At 49.4% G+C, this 14255-nt stretch overlaps 4 protein-coding genes across 4 annotated transcripts; 1 reads left to right on the top strand and 3 right to left on the bottom strand.

Moving 5' to 3' along the window:
- Positions 1–179: 179 nt before the first annotated feature.
- On the bottom strand, positions 180–1949 carry INS49_006423 (uncharacterized protein; the record flags this gene model as incomplete). The annotated part of the gene is made up of 4 exons (XM_043167195.1): positions 180–572; positions 667–1525; positions 1838–1853; positions 1916–1949. The coding sequence occupies 4 exons, from the start codon at positions 1947–1949 to the stop codon at positions 180–182; spliced, it is 1302 nt and encodes a 433-aa protein (XP_043028339.1).
- Positions 1950–2803: 854 nt separating this feature from the next.
- On the bottom strand, positions 2804–6402 carry INS49_006422 (uncharacterized protein; the record flags this gene model as incomplete). The annotated part of the gene is made up of 4 exons (XM_043167194.1): positions 2804–5026; positions 5398–5611; positions 5759–5828; positions 5982–6402. 4 exons carry the CDS (start codon positions 6400–6402, stop codon positions 2804–2806), a joined length of 2928 nt encoding a protein of 975 aa, XP_043028338.1.
- A 2647-nt stretch (positions 6403–9049) lies between these two features.
- On the bottom strand, positions 9050–10539 carry INS49_006421 (uncharacterized protein; the record flags this gene model as incomplete). Its single annotated transcript, XM_043167193.1, has 2 exons — positions 9050–10386; positions 10455–10539. The coding sequence occupies 2 exons, from the start codon at positions 10537–10539 to the stop codon at positions 9050–9052; spliced, it is 1422 nt and encodes a 473-aa protein (XP_043028337.1).
- A 1340-nt stretch (positions 10540–11879) lies between these two features.
- Positions 11880–12077, top strand: INS49_006420 (uncharacterized protein; the record flags this gene model as incomplete). The annotated part of the gene is made up of 2 exons (XM_043167192.1): positions 11880–11889; positions 11926–12077. 2 exons carry the CDS (start codon positions 11880–11882, stop codon positions 12075–12077), a joined length of 162 nt encoding a protein of 53 aa, XP_043028336.1.
- Between the last annotated feature and the right edge of the window lie 2178 nt (positions 12078–14255).

Below are 14255 nucleotides of genomic sequence, written 5' to 3'. Positions count from 1 at the left end.
TTTTGAGATAAATGCAGCCTTTTATTTGCTTATCAATAAAACGTAGCCCCCATTTTTCAGGCTTTCGTAAGCACCGTACAGATCTCATGTGGTTGTTTATAAGCTGACCACCTGTGCCACCAAGCAAAGCCATCTTTTCCGGATCATCCATAGCTCCTCAACGCCGAAACAGCTCAACTTCATAATGAAATTGATTCATTTATACCAGAGCTGGCTTGCAGAATCCGCTCGTTCGCCGCTGTTGCACCTGACATTGGCGCGCTCGTCCACGTGTTGCGTACGCCGGGAAAGGACCAAATCCTCAACCATTCCGAGAAGCCTGGAGTAATGGCTTCAGGCTGGATCCAGAAGAAGACCTTCCTGTACTCGACTTCTTTACCGTCATCATCCAGGCGGAGGTCCACTTCGTCCGTAATGTCCGCACTCCTGATGCGAAATTGATCTGCCGGCAGCGGTGCCTCGACATCGTTGGGAAAATCTGGGAGGGCGGGATCGAGACTAATCCCATGCTCGATTTCAATGCAGCGCATGCCGACATTGTAGCAATTCCTCGCGTTGAAGAAGCTCTCCCGCTCGTATCCGACAAGTGGAATGTATCTCAGCGCAGCTAGCCGTAAGTCCAGACGTCGGCAGTTGAGGGTTATGAAGTAGAGGTAAGGCACGAACCCCATTTCGAATATGAACTTCGCCTTCGGCCCACTTTCCTGCTTTGAGGTCAACGAGCTGCTGGAACAGTTGTATAAGCTCCTCGAAGTCCTTGATGTGTTCGTCGTAGATCGTTTCGTCGCTGTTCAGGCAGCACGAGGCCCATATCGTGCCGATGATGCATTTCGTTTCGTCAAAGAGGTGCGACGCCATGTCCTCAAGGCCAAGCGAACCTTGTAGCCTGGTACTCCTGTAGTAATTTCGCCACGCGACCAGAACTCCTGAGATACGCCTTTGTTCATCGTACAAGTGGTCCGGCGTCGGCAAGTGCCGCAAAAGACCTTGACGGTGGCTGAGGCCCTGTCGCACCAGTCGAACCGTCCGGTTGATCAGCCAGTCCCAGGTCGTGGTCCTCTCCTCGGCTGTGACATCCACGGCCAGTGGATCTGAGATCAGGCCGACAGGCTCTGGGAAGTCCCCAGCCTCAACGCCGAACAAATACGGAAACGTGGCGAGGCGCAGGAATATCGGCTGGAGTTCCCGCTTCGCCCAGCCCGAAAGCCCCTGTGGTAAGCTATTGCAGATCGTAATGCCATGCCGACAATGTTCGATAGCCATGTCTTTGTTTCCGCGCAGCGTTTCTATACAAATGAAGAGCAGGCAGACGAGGAGGGTCATGTTCTTGTCACTGCCCGCGGAAATCAACTTGTTCAGCGCCAGGTTATACTGAGTGATCGCAAACGTCTCTTGGGATGCCGTCAGGAAGTTGGCGTTGGTGTTGGTCAGTCCCTCATACACAGAGCCTATGCACACCAGGGCGTGGCGCACTGCTGGTTCCTGCTGGCCGACCTGGGAGACGAGGATGTTCCAGAACTGCTTGCTGGAATTCTGCGAAAATACCGGCGCAACCTGTTCCCTGAAGAAATCCAACGCCCGGGCTTCCATGTCATTCGAGGTACAACTGTTACTCGGGTTCCGGTGGACAATGAGAGGAGCGACATTTTGAAGCGAGAATAGATCCGCCCAAGAGTATGCGGCCTGACCCGTCGGAAGGGCCGGATATCCTTCGCATTTGCGGCCTGTGGATGTGCATCTCCGACACTCTGGCTTGGTCTCGTCACATTTGACCTTCCGTGCTCTGTTCCCGCTCTGATGAGTGCTTGGTCGCCTAGGAGACAAGCTATCAACTCACTTGCACGTGAAGCATCCTGGACAGATAAAGGAGTCAGCAACGAGTGAATTGAACGATGAGGTTGTTACGCGACCTTACCTGTCTTCACCTTGGTGCTGCCTTTTCTTGTCATGGCTGACCTGCCAAGTCTATCAAGTCACAGCGATTTAGACGCCGAACCTGGCAAGTTTGCACAAGTGCCGTCCACATCAGGAGCAAAATGAAGTTGAAATTCATCCACAGGCAAGAGTCTAGAGAGGCTTAGATTTGGGGGAGTAAGCCGCACGTCGGTGAGTGGGTGCGTGGGTGCACAGCCTGCTTACCAGGTACGTAAGCGACTTACTAAGCCCCAACCACACTCCCTCTGGGCCTTCTCCTACCGTGCCCCTGGGCCCTCTGAATGCCGTCCTTTTTGCTTAGAGAGATAGCGCCTACTTAACTTGAACTGACGTATTTGAGGCCAGCTGCCATGTGTCTGAACCCTGTCGTGGCGTAAGCGTTGAGAAAGTCCTTGACTTGCACAAATGACCAGATGGGCCAACAATTTTGTATCACATGGAACGAAGTCAGGAGTAGGTATAGAGAGGACTTTGATAAAGAAACCTAGGGACACCAAAGGGGAAGTGAGGTGCTGTTCTTAGAGCTAAAGGCCACGTCTTCTTCTGAAACGTACTCTTCAAAGTTGCACCACATAGCACGCGGAACTTTGCCTTCTTCCCCTTGCAGGTGTCTACACCCCGTTGCTAGACGACGTTGCGTACAGACAAGTTTCTGCTGTAATCGGTACGGCGGTATAAATGGATGAAAGACAGGTGAGCATCTTCCATTTAATCAGGCATGCTCGTATGATACACTCTATCTATCTAATTTGGGGCATCTACATGCTTTGTAAGGTAGCCTGTAAGGGTACGGTTTCGGATGCTTTCAAGCCTTTCTATAAGGACTTCAAGCCTTTGTATAAGGACTTAAGTATTGTGTATTGACTTCCTACTGTTGCTGTTGTCCCCTCTGCATCTGGAACAGCTCTTTGAACCTCGAGTCCCTCTGTACCAAATCCACGGGCCTGCCACTCTCGACCACCTGACCTTGATCCAGCACAAACACGACGTCGAAATCCATGATGGTATCTAGCCGGTGAGCTACGGCGATGATGGTGTGATTTTGAAATTCGGAACGAATGATCTTCTGCACGAAGGCATTGGTTTGGGAGTCAAGGGACGCAGTGGGCTCATCCAGGATGAGAACGGAAGACTTGCGAACAAAGGTGCGCGCGAGACAGAGTAGCTGACGCTGACCGTGCGACAACATGTCCACCGTCAATGGCATATTTAACACGGAGCTTTGTAGGTCGTCTCCTTCTTCGTCACCGCCACTGTCTCGCTTGGCCATCTCGAGAACATCCAACAGTCGTACTTGGCTCAGCGCCGCTTTGACTTCTTCATCCGTGGCCGTGCCAAGGGGGTCGACGTTGTCTCGCACCGTTCCCAGGAGCACGAATGGGTCTTGTGGCATGGCAATGAGTCGACTTCGTACCACCTGTCGTGGTATGTTGCTGATGTCCAGGCCATCGATGGTGATGCAGCCCGATTCAAGGTCCAACATCCTCAGCAACGACAAGATGATGCTACTCTTACCGCTGCCGGTACGCCCGCACAGGGCCACCCGAGTTCCTGGCTCAATGGAGAAAGAAAGGTTGTTCAGTGTTGGCATGCAGTTCGCCTTCTCGTCGCTTGAATTATCACCGACTCGAGCAATATTCTTGTAACTCGCGGTAACATTACGGAACTCGATGCCACCAAGGGACGGCCACTCCTCTGGGATTTTATAGTCTTTGTCGCCCGGTGAATTCTCAGATTTGGTCTCAGTGGTGAATGTGCGCACTCGTGCCAACGCCCCCATAGATGTCTCTAGCAAGGTGTAGTTCGAGATGAGTTGCTTCAGCATTTGTGCGAAGCTGACGAGGTTCACGAGCGCCAGGCCCGTCATAGAGGCGTCAGTGTGGCCTTTGCCTTTCACCGCTATAATGACAATCAGAATGGCGATAGAGCCCACGATTAAGTCGAGAACCATGTTTAACCACCGCTGTACACAGTACAAGAGGTAGAAAGGCTTTTGTGCCGAGTTGAGGGCCTGCATGAATTGTGAAAGCTGTCTACCTTCCGACTGGAACGCACGGATGGTGACCTGGCCGCTGAGAAGTTCCAGAAACTTGGTGCCCAGCCTGGCCTTGGCTTCGATATCCAGAAGTCTCAGGCGCCGAGAGGTGCGCAAGTAGAACATCTGCACGAAGTAAACGACTGCTATGGCACATGGCAGGGCAATGCCAACATATTTCGCCGAGACAAGTATGACCACGAGCTGTGCAACTAGAAGGCATGCCATCATCGCCGACCGCACAAGTGCCACCGGAAGCTCCATGTCGATTAGCTCGAGGTCCTGGCTGAATCGATTGGTGATGGCGCCGGTGTCAGTGGACGCAAAAAATGACATGGGCGCGGACAGGACGGTGGTCAACAATCGTTGATGAAGCGTCCTTGCTGCCCGTGGAACCATTGTCATGACCATTGTCGAAGCGGCGAGAGCAAGTGCAGCCACACCAAAGGCAGCGAAGATGGCGTACAGGGCGAGGTAGTAGGCAATCTTTGAGTGAGGATGTTCTTCGTTATACGAGGTCCACCATTTCACCCAGACGCTGGGAAATGCTGTGCCGAATCCATAGAGGGCACAGAAGATCCAGAAGACAACCCAACGGGTCCAGCCAAAGGTCCGGATATAATAGCCATAAATGCCCAGATGTCCAAGTGATGCGGCCGGATGAGAATCGGCCTTGTCGTCGGATGAGCTCTTGGCTCGGCCCGAGCCTAGTGAGCAAGGCATTTTTGAAGACCTTTTCTCGGCTTCATGGCGTTCTGGCGGAGTATTTTCCTCTTTATTGAGGACTGACACGTAGCCGTTCGCACGAGACAAATCATCGAACGTGCCTTGTTCCGCAATTGTGCCGTCCCGACCCAGCGCAATTATGTGGTCAGCCTGGGCAAAGCGACGGACTGAATTCGTCACCAAAATGACTGTGGTATCGTTCCCTCTCAGGAGACCCTTGGCGCCGAAGAGGGACTCAAAAACGATTTCTTCGGTCGATGCATCCAACCCACTCAAAGCATCATCAATCAGAATGAGACTGCGACGAGCATAAAGTGCCCGAGCAAGTGACTATGAATGTACAAAAGACGTTAGGGAATTCCACAGCACCTTGGCTTCCATAGAAATTTGAGGTCTTTTGCACTTACCAGGCGTTGTTGCTGTCCTCCTGACAAGCTGAGACCTCTCGTTCCCACGAGAGTCTTGCCCCCCATGGGCATGGCAGCAAGATCGGCGCTCAAGTCACAAGCTGTGATTACCGAATCGTACCAATTTCTGTCCACATCGTATCCTTGCGTGATGTTGTATTCCACGGTTTCATTCACCAGCCAAGGACTTTGGCTGCAGTAGGCTGTTGTCAAAGTGGATGATCGTGAGAGACCTTCGCAAAGTGGTGTTTCTCCAAGAATTGCATTAAGCAGTGTGGACTTGCCGCTACTGACAGGGCCGACCACCATCGTCAGAGATCCCTTCTTGACCCGAAAGTCGAGGCCCTCGAGGACTGGCGGCGTGGTCTCATTCCATCCACACCTTGCCTTTGCCGCCACGACAACGCAGCTGGAAGAACCGTCACCCTTGGCTGCCTCCCCGGCTTCTAATTGCTCCGCGGACAAGGAACTCATAGTCCCTTTCTCGACCTCATCTGAGGATCTCTTTCTAGGGTTTCGTGGCGGGTATGGAGGCCCACTTGGAGTGCACAGCGAATCCAGGTCTCTGGGTTGCTGCTGTCGCCGCTTTGTTTCTGTGTTGAGATACTGCCTGATTCTCTCAAAGCACCCCATCGCACCCGTCAGTCCAGAAAACGCCGTGATGAAGAACGCTACCGGTTCGAAGAGCAAGTTCATCAAGACGAGGGAGGTGAGGGCTCGGTCGGCTGTAAGAGTCGGGTAATCATGATACTTCGTCATTGCTATATATGTGCCAAATGCAACAACTGGGCTCAGGGAGGTACTCGCAAATGCTGTTTGATCATCGATCAGTCTTGGGCACTAGCCGGAACATAGATAAATGCCATTGCGAAACTAACAGAAAGTTGTGATTGTGACCAGCATCCGGCGGAAGACGTCGGAGTTCTCGACTTCCCTCTCGCGGAGCTCAGTAATATTCTTTTCCAATTCAGGGGTGAGGGCAGTCATCTTGACCGGCTTGATGAGGCCGATCATGGCAGTCGTCGTGTTAACGCGGGCTTGGATTCGATCCAACCACGACTTCTGCGAGGATATGAGCTTGGGCGCCGATCCAAGGGCGCCACTCGTGCATATCAAGATAACTCCAAGCGGGGCCAGCGCGGCCCAGCTGATCTGTCTCGAAAGTAACCACACCGAGAGTGGGATTTCCAGCAGGCTAGCCCACAACTCCTGAGACTGGCGGAGGCCGGTAGCGATGCGCTCCACGTCTGCGTTCATCAGGGTCACCACACCGGACTCTATCTGTCCTGCCACGCTCATGGCCAGTGTCTCGCGATAAATCAGTGCGATCAAAGATCCTCGTAGATTGGCTACGGCTCGATATACACGATGCTGGTTCAGGGCACCGGAGAGCGCATAGCCGTAGTAGACTAGAACGTATGCGAAGATGAGTGCAACTCCCACGGCCGGTCTATTCGAAGGGCCATCTCCGGAGAGAAAGCTCAAGACCCTCTGGAGGAGAAATGGTTGGCTGAAGTTGAACCCGGTGAAACAGAGGCGAGGAATGATCACCGACGCAAAGCTAGGCCCAGAGAACGTTGCTGCCACCCAAAATAGGGAATTTGGCTGGTCTTTTCTCGAGTCTGAGAACAGGTTAGTATCAGGAAGCATGCCTCACCCGTGATTTTCTCACTTACGGCTCTCCCACCTGTCGGCCAATCCTTGGAGTTCACGCTCATCCCCAACATATGGGTCGACGTTGAATAAGTCAGCTTCCTGAAGCGGTCGTGAGTAACCACTGAGGAGCAAAGGATTTATCCACCAGAAGACAGACGGTTGAAGAAATTTGCCACGTATTCCGGAGCAAGCCGGCCATACTTATCCAGTAAGAGGCTGGGTTTCTCCTTCAGCTCCAGGATGAGTAGGACAAACTTGATGGGCAAGGCGGAAAGAGTTATCCAAGCAAGAGACCTAGCGTCTTCCGTGGCGAAGAGGGTACGAACTCTGGCAACGTCGAAGACCAACGACAGCAATAAATAGATTCCGATCATAGAGGAAGGCCTCGGGCTTCGATAATGTTCAAATATGGAGCAGGCACACAGAGCGCCAGATGCCACGATGGAGATGACTACACATGCTATAGATGCAGTTGTCCTCACGGAACTAAGCATGCAAACTGCACCAAGGAGTATGACTTGAGTGATACCATACAGAATGTAGCAGCACTAGGATTAAGACGTCAGTTCACAGCTGTTACACATAGATAGCTGGTCCCTGAAGATTAGAATTACCTGCTTTGCGATATGCCACGCCCTTCCTCTCACAACCGGTACTGCATTTCGAAGTTGAATTATTCTCCAAATCAGCGTCGGTAGTACTACCGACACAGGGACAATAGACAAAAAAGTCTCTTCGAAAAATAGCGTGAAGTCCAGTCCATCATAGCACGAGGCGTTGGACGGCCCGAACCTTCGTTGCGTGTCGATCGTGCATGGCTGGGAACCTGGGATTGACATTGCAGCAACGAATCTGGGGGCTGATGTGGATACCCAGTCGGGCAAGCAGAGAAAGACAATGTGAAAGCAAGACCTGAGAGAGTTCAGAAGCCCGGGTGACACCGAAAACTCCCACAGGAACAGTGCTCCCGCTCTTCCTCTGGCCTAGCAACTACTGACACACCATGCCTTGGGGAATGTGGCCTAGCAATTGCCGATGACCTGAGCAACTCGGTGAATAGCTGAATCATCCTCCAGAGCGAGATTTGACCGCTCAATGATACATACTGTTCTTACGAGAGGTTCTCGGTCATTTCGCCCGACGTGGTTGTATGGCCTAGTTGTGTGCTTGTGCATGCAGGTCTGACAATCAGGATCACACACATGTGAAGCTGGTCTTTGATAAGTGAATGTTGGCGTATTGCATACCAGGAGTTTGCGGCTGAACAGCTCAGTTTGTGGCGGCCGGGGGAGGTCCTCAACCAGTCTTACTCCCCTGTTTGCAAAGTGCTTGGAAGGAAATTACCACCTTTGAGGTCCGGAACAGGTGTAACGGTAGTTGCCGCCTCGCAGGTGAGTTGGCTTACCAACTAGACCTGAAGCAGTCAGATCAGCACAGACTTGTAGATATGATCTTACTAGGCACCTACCTACAGAATCTAGTGCTGATGAATATATTGCCGAATTCCCAAATCTGGATCTCAGCCTTCACTTAAGAACTAGGATGTTTTCGAGTATTGATTGCGGTAAGTCACCCATGGCATTTCGGTGCCTCACACGAGCGTCCCAATCCTTGACCGTCTCATTTGATTTGTGGACCCGGATCTGGCGGGATACGCGCCGATGGATTGTCGGTTAGTAAATCCATACCTGCTCAACTAGGTAGTTACGTTGTAAAGAGGTACATAATTAGGTACTTTGGATACAAGTATCTTTCGATTCTGGATTTGTGGCTTACATGGTGTCCCTGCAAGTTATGTCCGCTCACATGATCCTTCCGAAGCCGTGCGATCCAGCACTTGGGACCAATGGTCATGAGTATCAAAGTTGGGATCGTCCGTTGTGCCTAGAAACCCCCCAGCGCCGCTTAGCAGGACTCAGCCAGCGATTGGTGCAGTTTCTTTGGCACTTCCTTGGTGTTCCTTGGTGTAGAAAGGTTGGCCACATGTAAGCAGTTAAATCTGGCGGTGAGCAAAAAGATTTCGGAAGAATGCGTGGGATTACAGTGATCGCCTAAACCTCAGGGTGAGACTCGCATTAGGCGTCAGGGTCAATGTCTACCTCTGACCTAAAAGACCCAGGTGGGGAGGAAACCCTGACCAGGAAGCCTTGACGAGAAACATGGCAAACAGGATGCATAAATTGAAAGATGGTACAGAGCAATTCTTGGCAAGAGTCTAATGCGAGTGGGTGGTGGCTAAGAAAGACGATAGTGTAGTAATTTTGCCTTGACGGCTGCTCCTTGGTTGATATCAGGCAGAAGCGCGGAACCTGAGGACGGGTCCGTCTCTTGCACTGGTAATGTGGTCCCTAAGCTGGAACTCGTTACTCCTGTGTCTTCCAAGCCCAGCCCCTGGCCGCCCTCCAGATTTGTCGTCGGAGGCCATCTTGAACTCTAGTCTGTAAAGAACAACAGCAAAAGTTGCCATCATTTCCACGAGTGCCACGCCCTTGCCCATGCAGCTTCTTGGTCCAAGTGAGAATGGGTTGTGTGCCGTGTGCTGATCCGCAAGCTGTTCCTGCACGTGTGGTGGAGTGTTGACTCTGTCCACAAGCCAGCGCTCAGGGTTGAAGTCGAAGGGATCGGGGAAATATTTCTCGTTGTGTTGGATACTGTAGATTGGAACTCCAACATCACAGCCCGGGGGGATGAGATCACCATCGACAACAGCACCGCCGGCAGGGACTTCGCGAGCGAGGGATTGACCGACAGATGGTGACATCCTCATCGCCTCGTCGATGCAAGCCCGGAGGTAACGGCAGCTATTGAGCTTCTGCAGGCTCCCGGCAGCGGTTGTGCCTTCAATGATGTCCTGGACGCTGGTGAATGCAGCCCGCACTTCGGCCCGCGCGCGGCTGTAGGCTGCTGGGTTTCTGGAGAGATAGAAGAACACGGCGGACACAGCGGTTGCCGAGGTATCGCCCCCGGCGACAACTAGGGTGACGCTCTCCGCCACCATTTCTTCGGGGGTAAAGCCACGACCAGTCACGGGGTCTTGGGTGTGACGGAGCATCTGGAAGAGATTGGTGCGCTGCGAGCTATCAGCTCGACTCGTGTCTCGGAGAAGCTTGCCCACAAAGCGCAGGAAAATGTTCCGGGCAGCAATTGCTCGCGGGAAGAGCAACTTATCCACGCGGAACATCTTCAATATCGGGGCTTGCAGTAAAGCGCTGACACGGATGTTGGAGGCCTCGATGACCTTGGGGATGTAGCGGTACTGCTGCCTCTCAAGCATGTTGTATTTGTCGGTGAAGATAAATGAGAACATGAGATCAAAGGTCAACCAATTACACCAATCGGCCATGTTGCGCGGGTTGGTCCAGTCAGACTGTCCCAGATTCCCGCAGGTGCTGTTGTCTGAGGCCTCTTCTTCGGCCGTCTGAAGGAGACGGTCGCAAAAGCGGTTAATGATGGCAAACATATCCGGATAGAAATCCCGGACAGTGGAATCGGCCAGGCCAGCCTGGATGACCCGGCGCCGACGCCCATGGTCCTTCCTGTCAAGAACCGTGAGGGAGTTGGCTGCTTGGTGAAGCAGGGCCGTATAGTTCTTGCTCTTTGTGTACGGTTTGCCCTCGGCGTATATACCTGAGGAAACATTTTAGTTCTCGTGCTGTGCAAGGCTGGGTTGAAGATGGCCTTGGGCGTGGGCTTACTCCTCAGAGCCGAGACTGTGTTGACATTCAGCCGGTTTGGCGCATAGCGCACCTTGTCGCCATACTTCTGATGACATCTCCACATATCGATGTGGATGTCTCCGCGCCAGGCATGATACCCTGCATATAGCTCGGTGATCTTCGCTAGAAAGGGCCCCGGATATTTGGCATATGGGTGGAAACAAAGGTTGTAGATTATGTTGGCCAGAATGTGGAAACCAAGTAGACATGCTACAACGCCAAAGATCGCTGGGGCCTTGGCCACAACCGTGGTCCAGACGACAAAGGCTTGTGGGGTAACGACAGTTTCCGTGACGGTCGCCATGGCTACTGACCACCTCGCATGCAACGTGCAAGAGGTCGGTAGGAATGAGGAGAGACAAATGAGAGTATGGAAGATTTCGACTCTTGCGCTGGAAATTGGGAGACGATGTCTGCTTCGCCGCAGTCCTGTTGCTGTTCAACGCGCTAATGGTGCTCTCCAGGACCAATTCATCAGCGTCCCTTGGTGCAGGATTCAACGCCTGCGGTGTCTCCACCAGAGCACGTCCAAAGGCTGGACGATGGTTCCGCTCCTCCGCCACCGTCATGCAGTCGGTTCGACTCTGTGCCCTCCATCTCAGCTTTAACATGCCAACCTCAGACAGCTCGTCCGAGTGGCCAGACGAGATCAGCAGTTTCTCATAATAACAATTTTTGTCTCACGCCGTAAATGATGATGGAGTGGCTTCACAGTAAGCAAACGTGAGAAAGTGACCTCAGCGCAGGAACGGTAGGGGTACTCCCACTGCAAGTGACATGGGGGCGGATCCATCAGACTAGGGGCTGGGTCAAGTACGCCAACCCGTAACTAACCGGATGTGCAACCCAATGTACAACAGCCTGATCCTGGAAGCATCGTTGCAGGAGACCGCATGAAGCTGAAATCCTCTGGGTCCCAGCCAGACTGTGCGCCATCCTGGGTGGTTTGGCGTGGAGTGGCGGACGATCCACACAGCACGTGCCAGTCCTCCTCCTCCGCGGCTCCGTGCCATTCGCAGTTGCGCAGTTGCAACCACCGAGGGACTCGACTTCGAGCTCCCCATTTAAACTTGTCCATTCATGGATCTGTGTGACGCCAACAAATCCCCGGAATTGAAATTCAACGCGGTCCAAATCAAGCACATGTATCGTCTGGCGGCGGATGCAGGCGTACAGGGATAGCAGCCCTGCCGCCTGGTGCTGGTCGGGCTTCCTGTGTAGGTCATCTCCCCCGGGATAGTGGAAGACACCTCCATCTCTGAGGTGGCTCATAAGCTGACAAGGATCTGGGTAGAGGCACCAATTCTGTTCACCCGTGAGATGACAGACATCCAACCCTTGCTGTTGTCTGAATTTGCAATTCGTCAAAGCGGGAAGATCGACCCGTCATAAACGCTTACCAACATGATGAAGCGTACGAGAGAACTTCTGTTGAGACCTTTCGACACAGCCAACTCAGTGTCGCGAGAATTCGTGTCGTCCAACAAGCCGGACCTCGAGGATAGTAATGATGCGGCGCCGGCTGCTTCCGGCGGCGGCGGAGAAGGAGCAGGCCAAAGCGAAGTCAAGAAAAAGCCAGGGACCAAGACGGTTGAGCTGTAATCGCGTGCAGCGGGTCAAGCCCCGCCTCTGATAGCAGGTGGAGCACCAGAGAGGGCTTCCGAACCCGTCGCGTTTCTTCCGGATGTTCCTGTTACCGCTGTGGAGATGATACGGAACATCGTCGGGAACGCATGGAACGAGAAGGCAAACGGAGGTCGGCTGCAGAAAATCCATCAAAAGCTTGTCGGGAGGGGCGCTCGACGGTGCAAAACGAGACCATCGGCGACCTCGACGCAGAATTCGGGGTCTCCTTGCCACAGGGTGCGAACGCCGAGGATATGACGATCCGGGAGCTCGCAACAAGGCTGAGCAGTCTGCACCATCGCCATCGTTGGGCAAACGCAGCAAGGCGCCTGTTGACAGGATGTTGTCTCAATCAGTCAGTTGCTCGGCGGACGTTGCAGTCAGATTTCGGATCATGTCGGGCCGACAGGACGCTGTGCCCCCTCATTGCCTTGCAGACCACCCCCTGTCCGTCTTGATTCGGAACACACTGGTGCACAGGCATACGTGACTGAAGTCGGCATCACGCTGCGCAAGACCTCTCCGGATCAACCAGCACAGCAAGGCCGCCAGTTGACGACGATTGACTATGCGGAGCTGGAACACTTGCCCACCAAGTCCAACCAACCCCATCGCCAAGTTCACGAGGCGCATGTCAAGAATATTGGAACAGACAATGGCGAGGCATCTCATGCTTCAACCACCGCTGAACTAGAACTAGAGAGCAAAGCTCAGAATCTACAAGACGCATTGCAAGAGTGGAATTTCGAACACGGCAGTAACTATGCTCCTGAATTCAAACCTCATTTTAACGAGAAAACTATTAGTAGGTCTCTCGTACGTATGATAATTATATGGGAAGCAATCATATATTGGTATTGTTCTATTTAAGTTCTAAGAGGCTACGTGCCCCGGAGGGGATAACTAAAGTAGCCTTTTAAGTAATAAGGGTTATACTTATTAATATTTATAGTTTTTCTCTTCTTTTAATAAGTATATATAATCCTTATTATAATTAGCCTTAAAATTATAATTTATTATATATTAAGTATATATAATCTTTATTATAAAAAAGCATTATTAAAAAGGCTTAAAATTATAACTTATAAGTTTTAAAGTAAGTCTTAACAACTTTTATTATTATATTACTCTTTAAACTTATAACCTTTATTATTATACTATTTTTTAAATATTATACTTATTATCCTTAATATTTAGCTTTTAAGATTACTTCTTTATAAAGATTATTAACTTTTATATAAAGGCTTTAATTTTAAATTTCTTTTTTATAAAAAAAGTTAATGCTTACAAAGTTAATATTAAACCTTTTAGCTTATATTTATTTTTATTATATATTTTTATAATATAAATATTATTATTTTTATCTTTACTTTTATTATTAAAATGCATTTAATATTACTTTAAATTATTTTCCTTTAGCTACTTCTTATCTTTTTAAAACTAAGTATTATAAGCAGTTTAATTATTTATTAAGTTCTTTTCTTATTTTTTATTATTCTTTTTAATTTCCTTAATAATTATCTTTTGCTTAAGTTACTTAAATAATAATATATATTTCTTAATAAATCCCTTTATATATAGGCCTTATATATATTTATTAATAATTTAATATAAAAAGTTTTAAAGCTAAATTAATATAATAATTTAATTCTTTAATAATTAAATCTTTTTAATTTAATATATATAAAAGATACTTAAGATTAAAACTTTTATTAAGTTATTTATTATAAAAATTATAATAATTTAATATTTAAAATAATAATTGCTTTAATGGTTTTTATTATTAAAAATGCTATATAATCTTGCATTAAGAGTTTTAATGCTCTTAATATAAATATATAGCTTTTTAACTATATTATTAAAAAATATTTACTTATCTTAATATTAAAAGTTATTAATAATTTAAATAATAATTATTATAATAATATTATTTAAAAAAAGTATTTTAACTTAAGTTATAATTATAGCCTTTAGCTTATTAATTTTAATAATTTTATAAAAGTTAACCTTAATAAGCAGCTTGCTTTTTTTAATGCTTAATATAAAAGTAAAATTAAAGGCAATCTTTGCAATCTTTATTAAGGTTTCGTTAACTTAGTTTTAATTATCTTTATTATTAATAATAATTAAATTATTATTAATATTAAATAAATA

The sequence above is a fragment of the Diaporthe citri genome, assembly GCF_014595645.1.
Source record: "Diaporthe citri strain NFHF-8-4 chromosome Unknown scaffold_2, whole genome shotgun sequence".
In the NCBI taxonomy this organism is placed as follows: Eukaryota; Fungi; Ascomycota; class Sordariomycetes; order Diaporthales; family Diaporthaceae; genus Diaporthe; species Diaporthe citri.
Note: the sequence above shows the minus strand (reverse complement) of the source record. Positions and strands in the feature narration are given on the sequence as shown.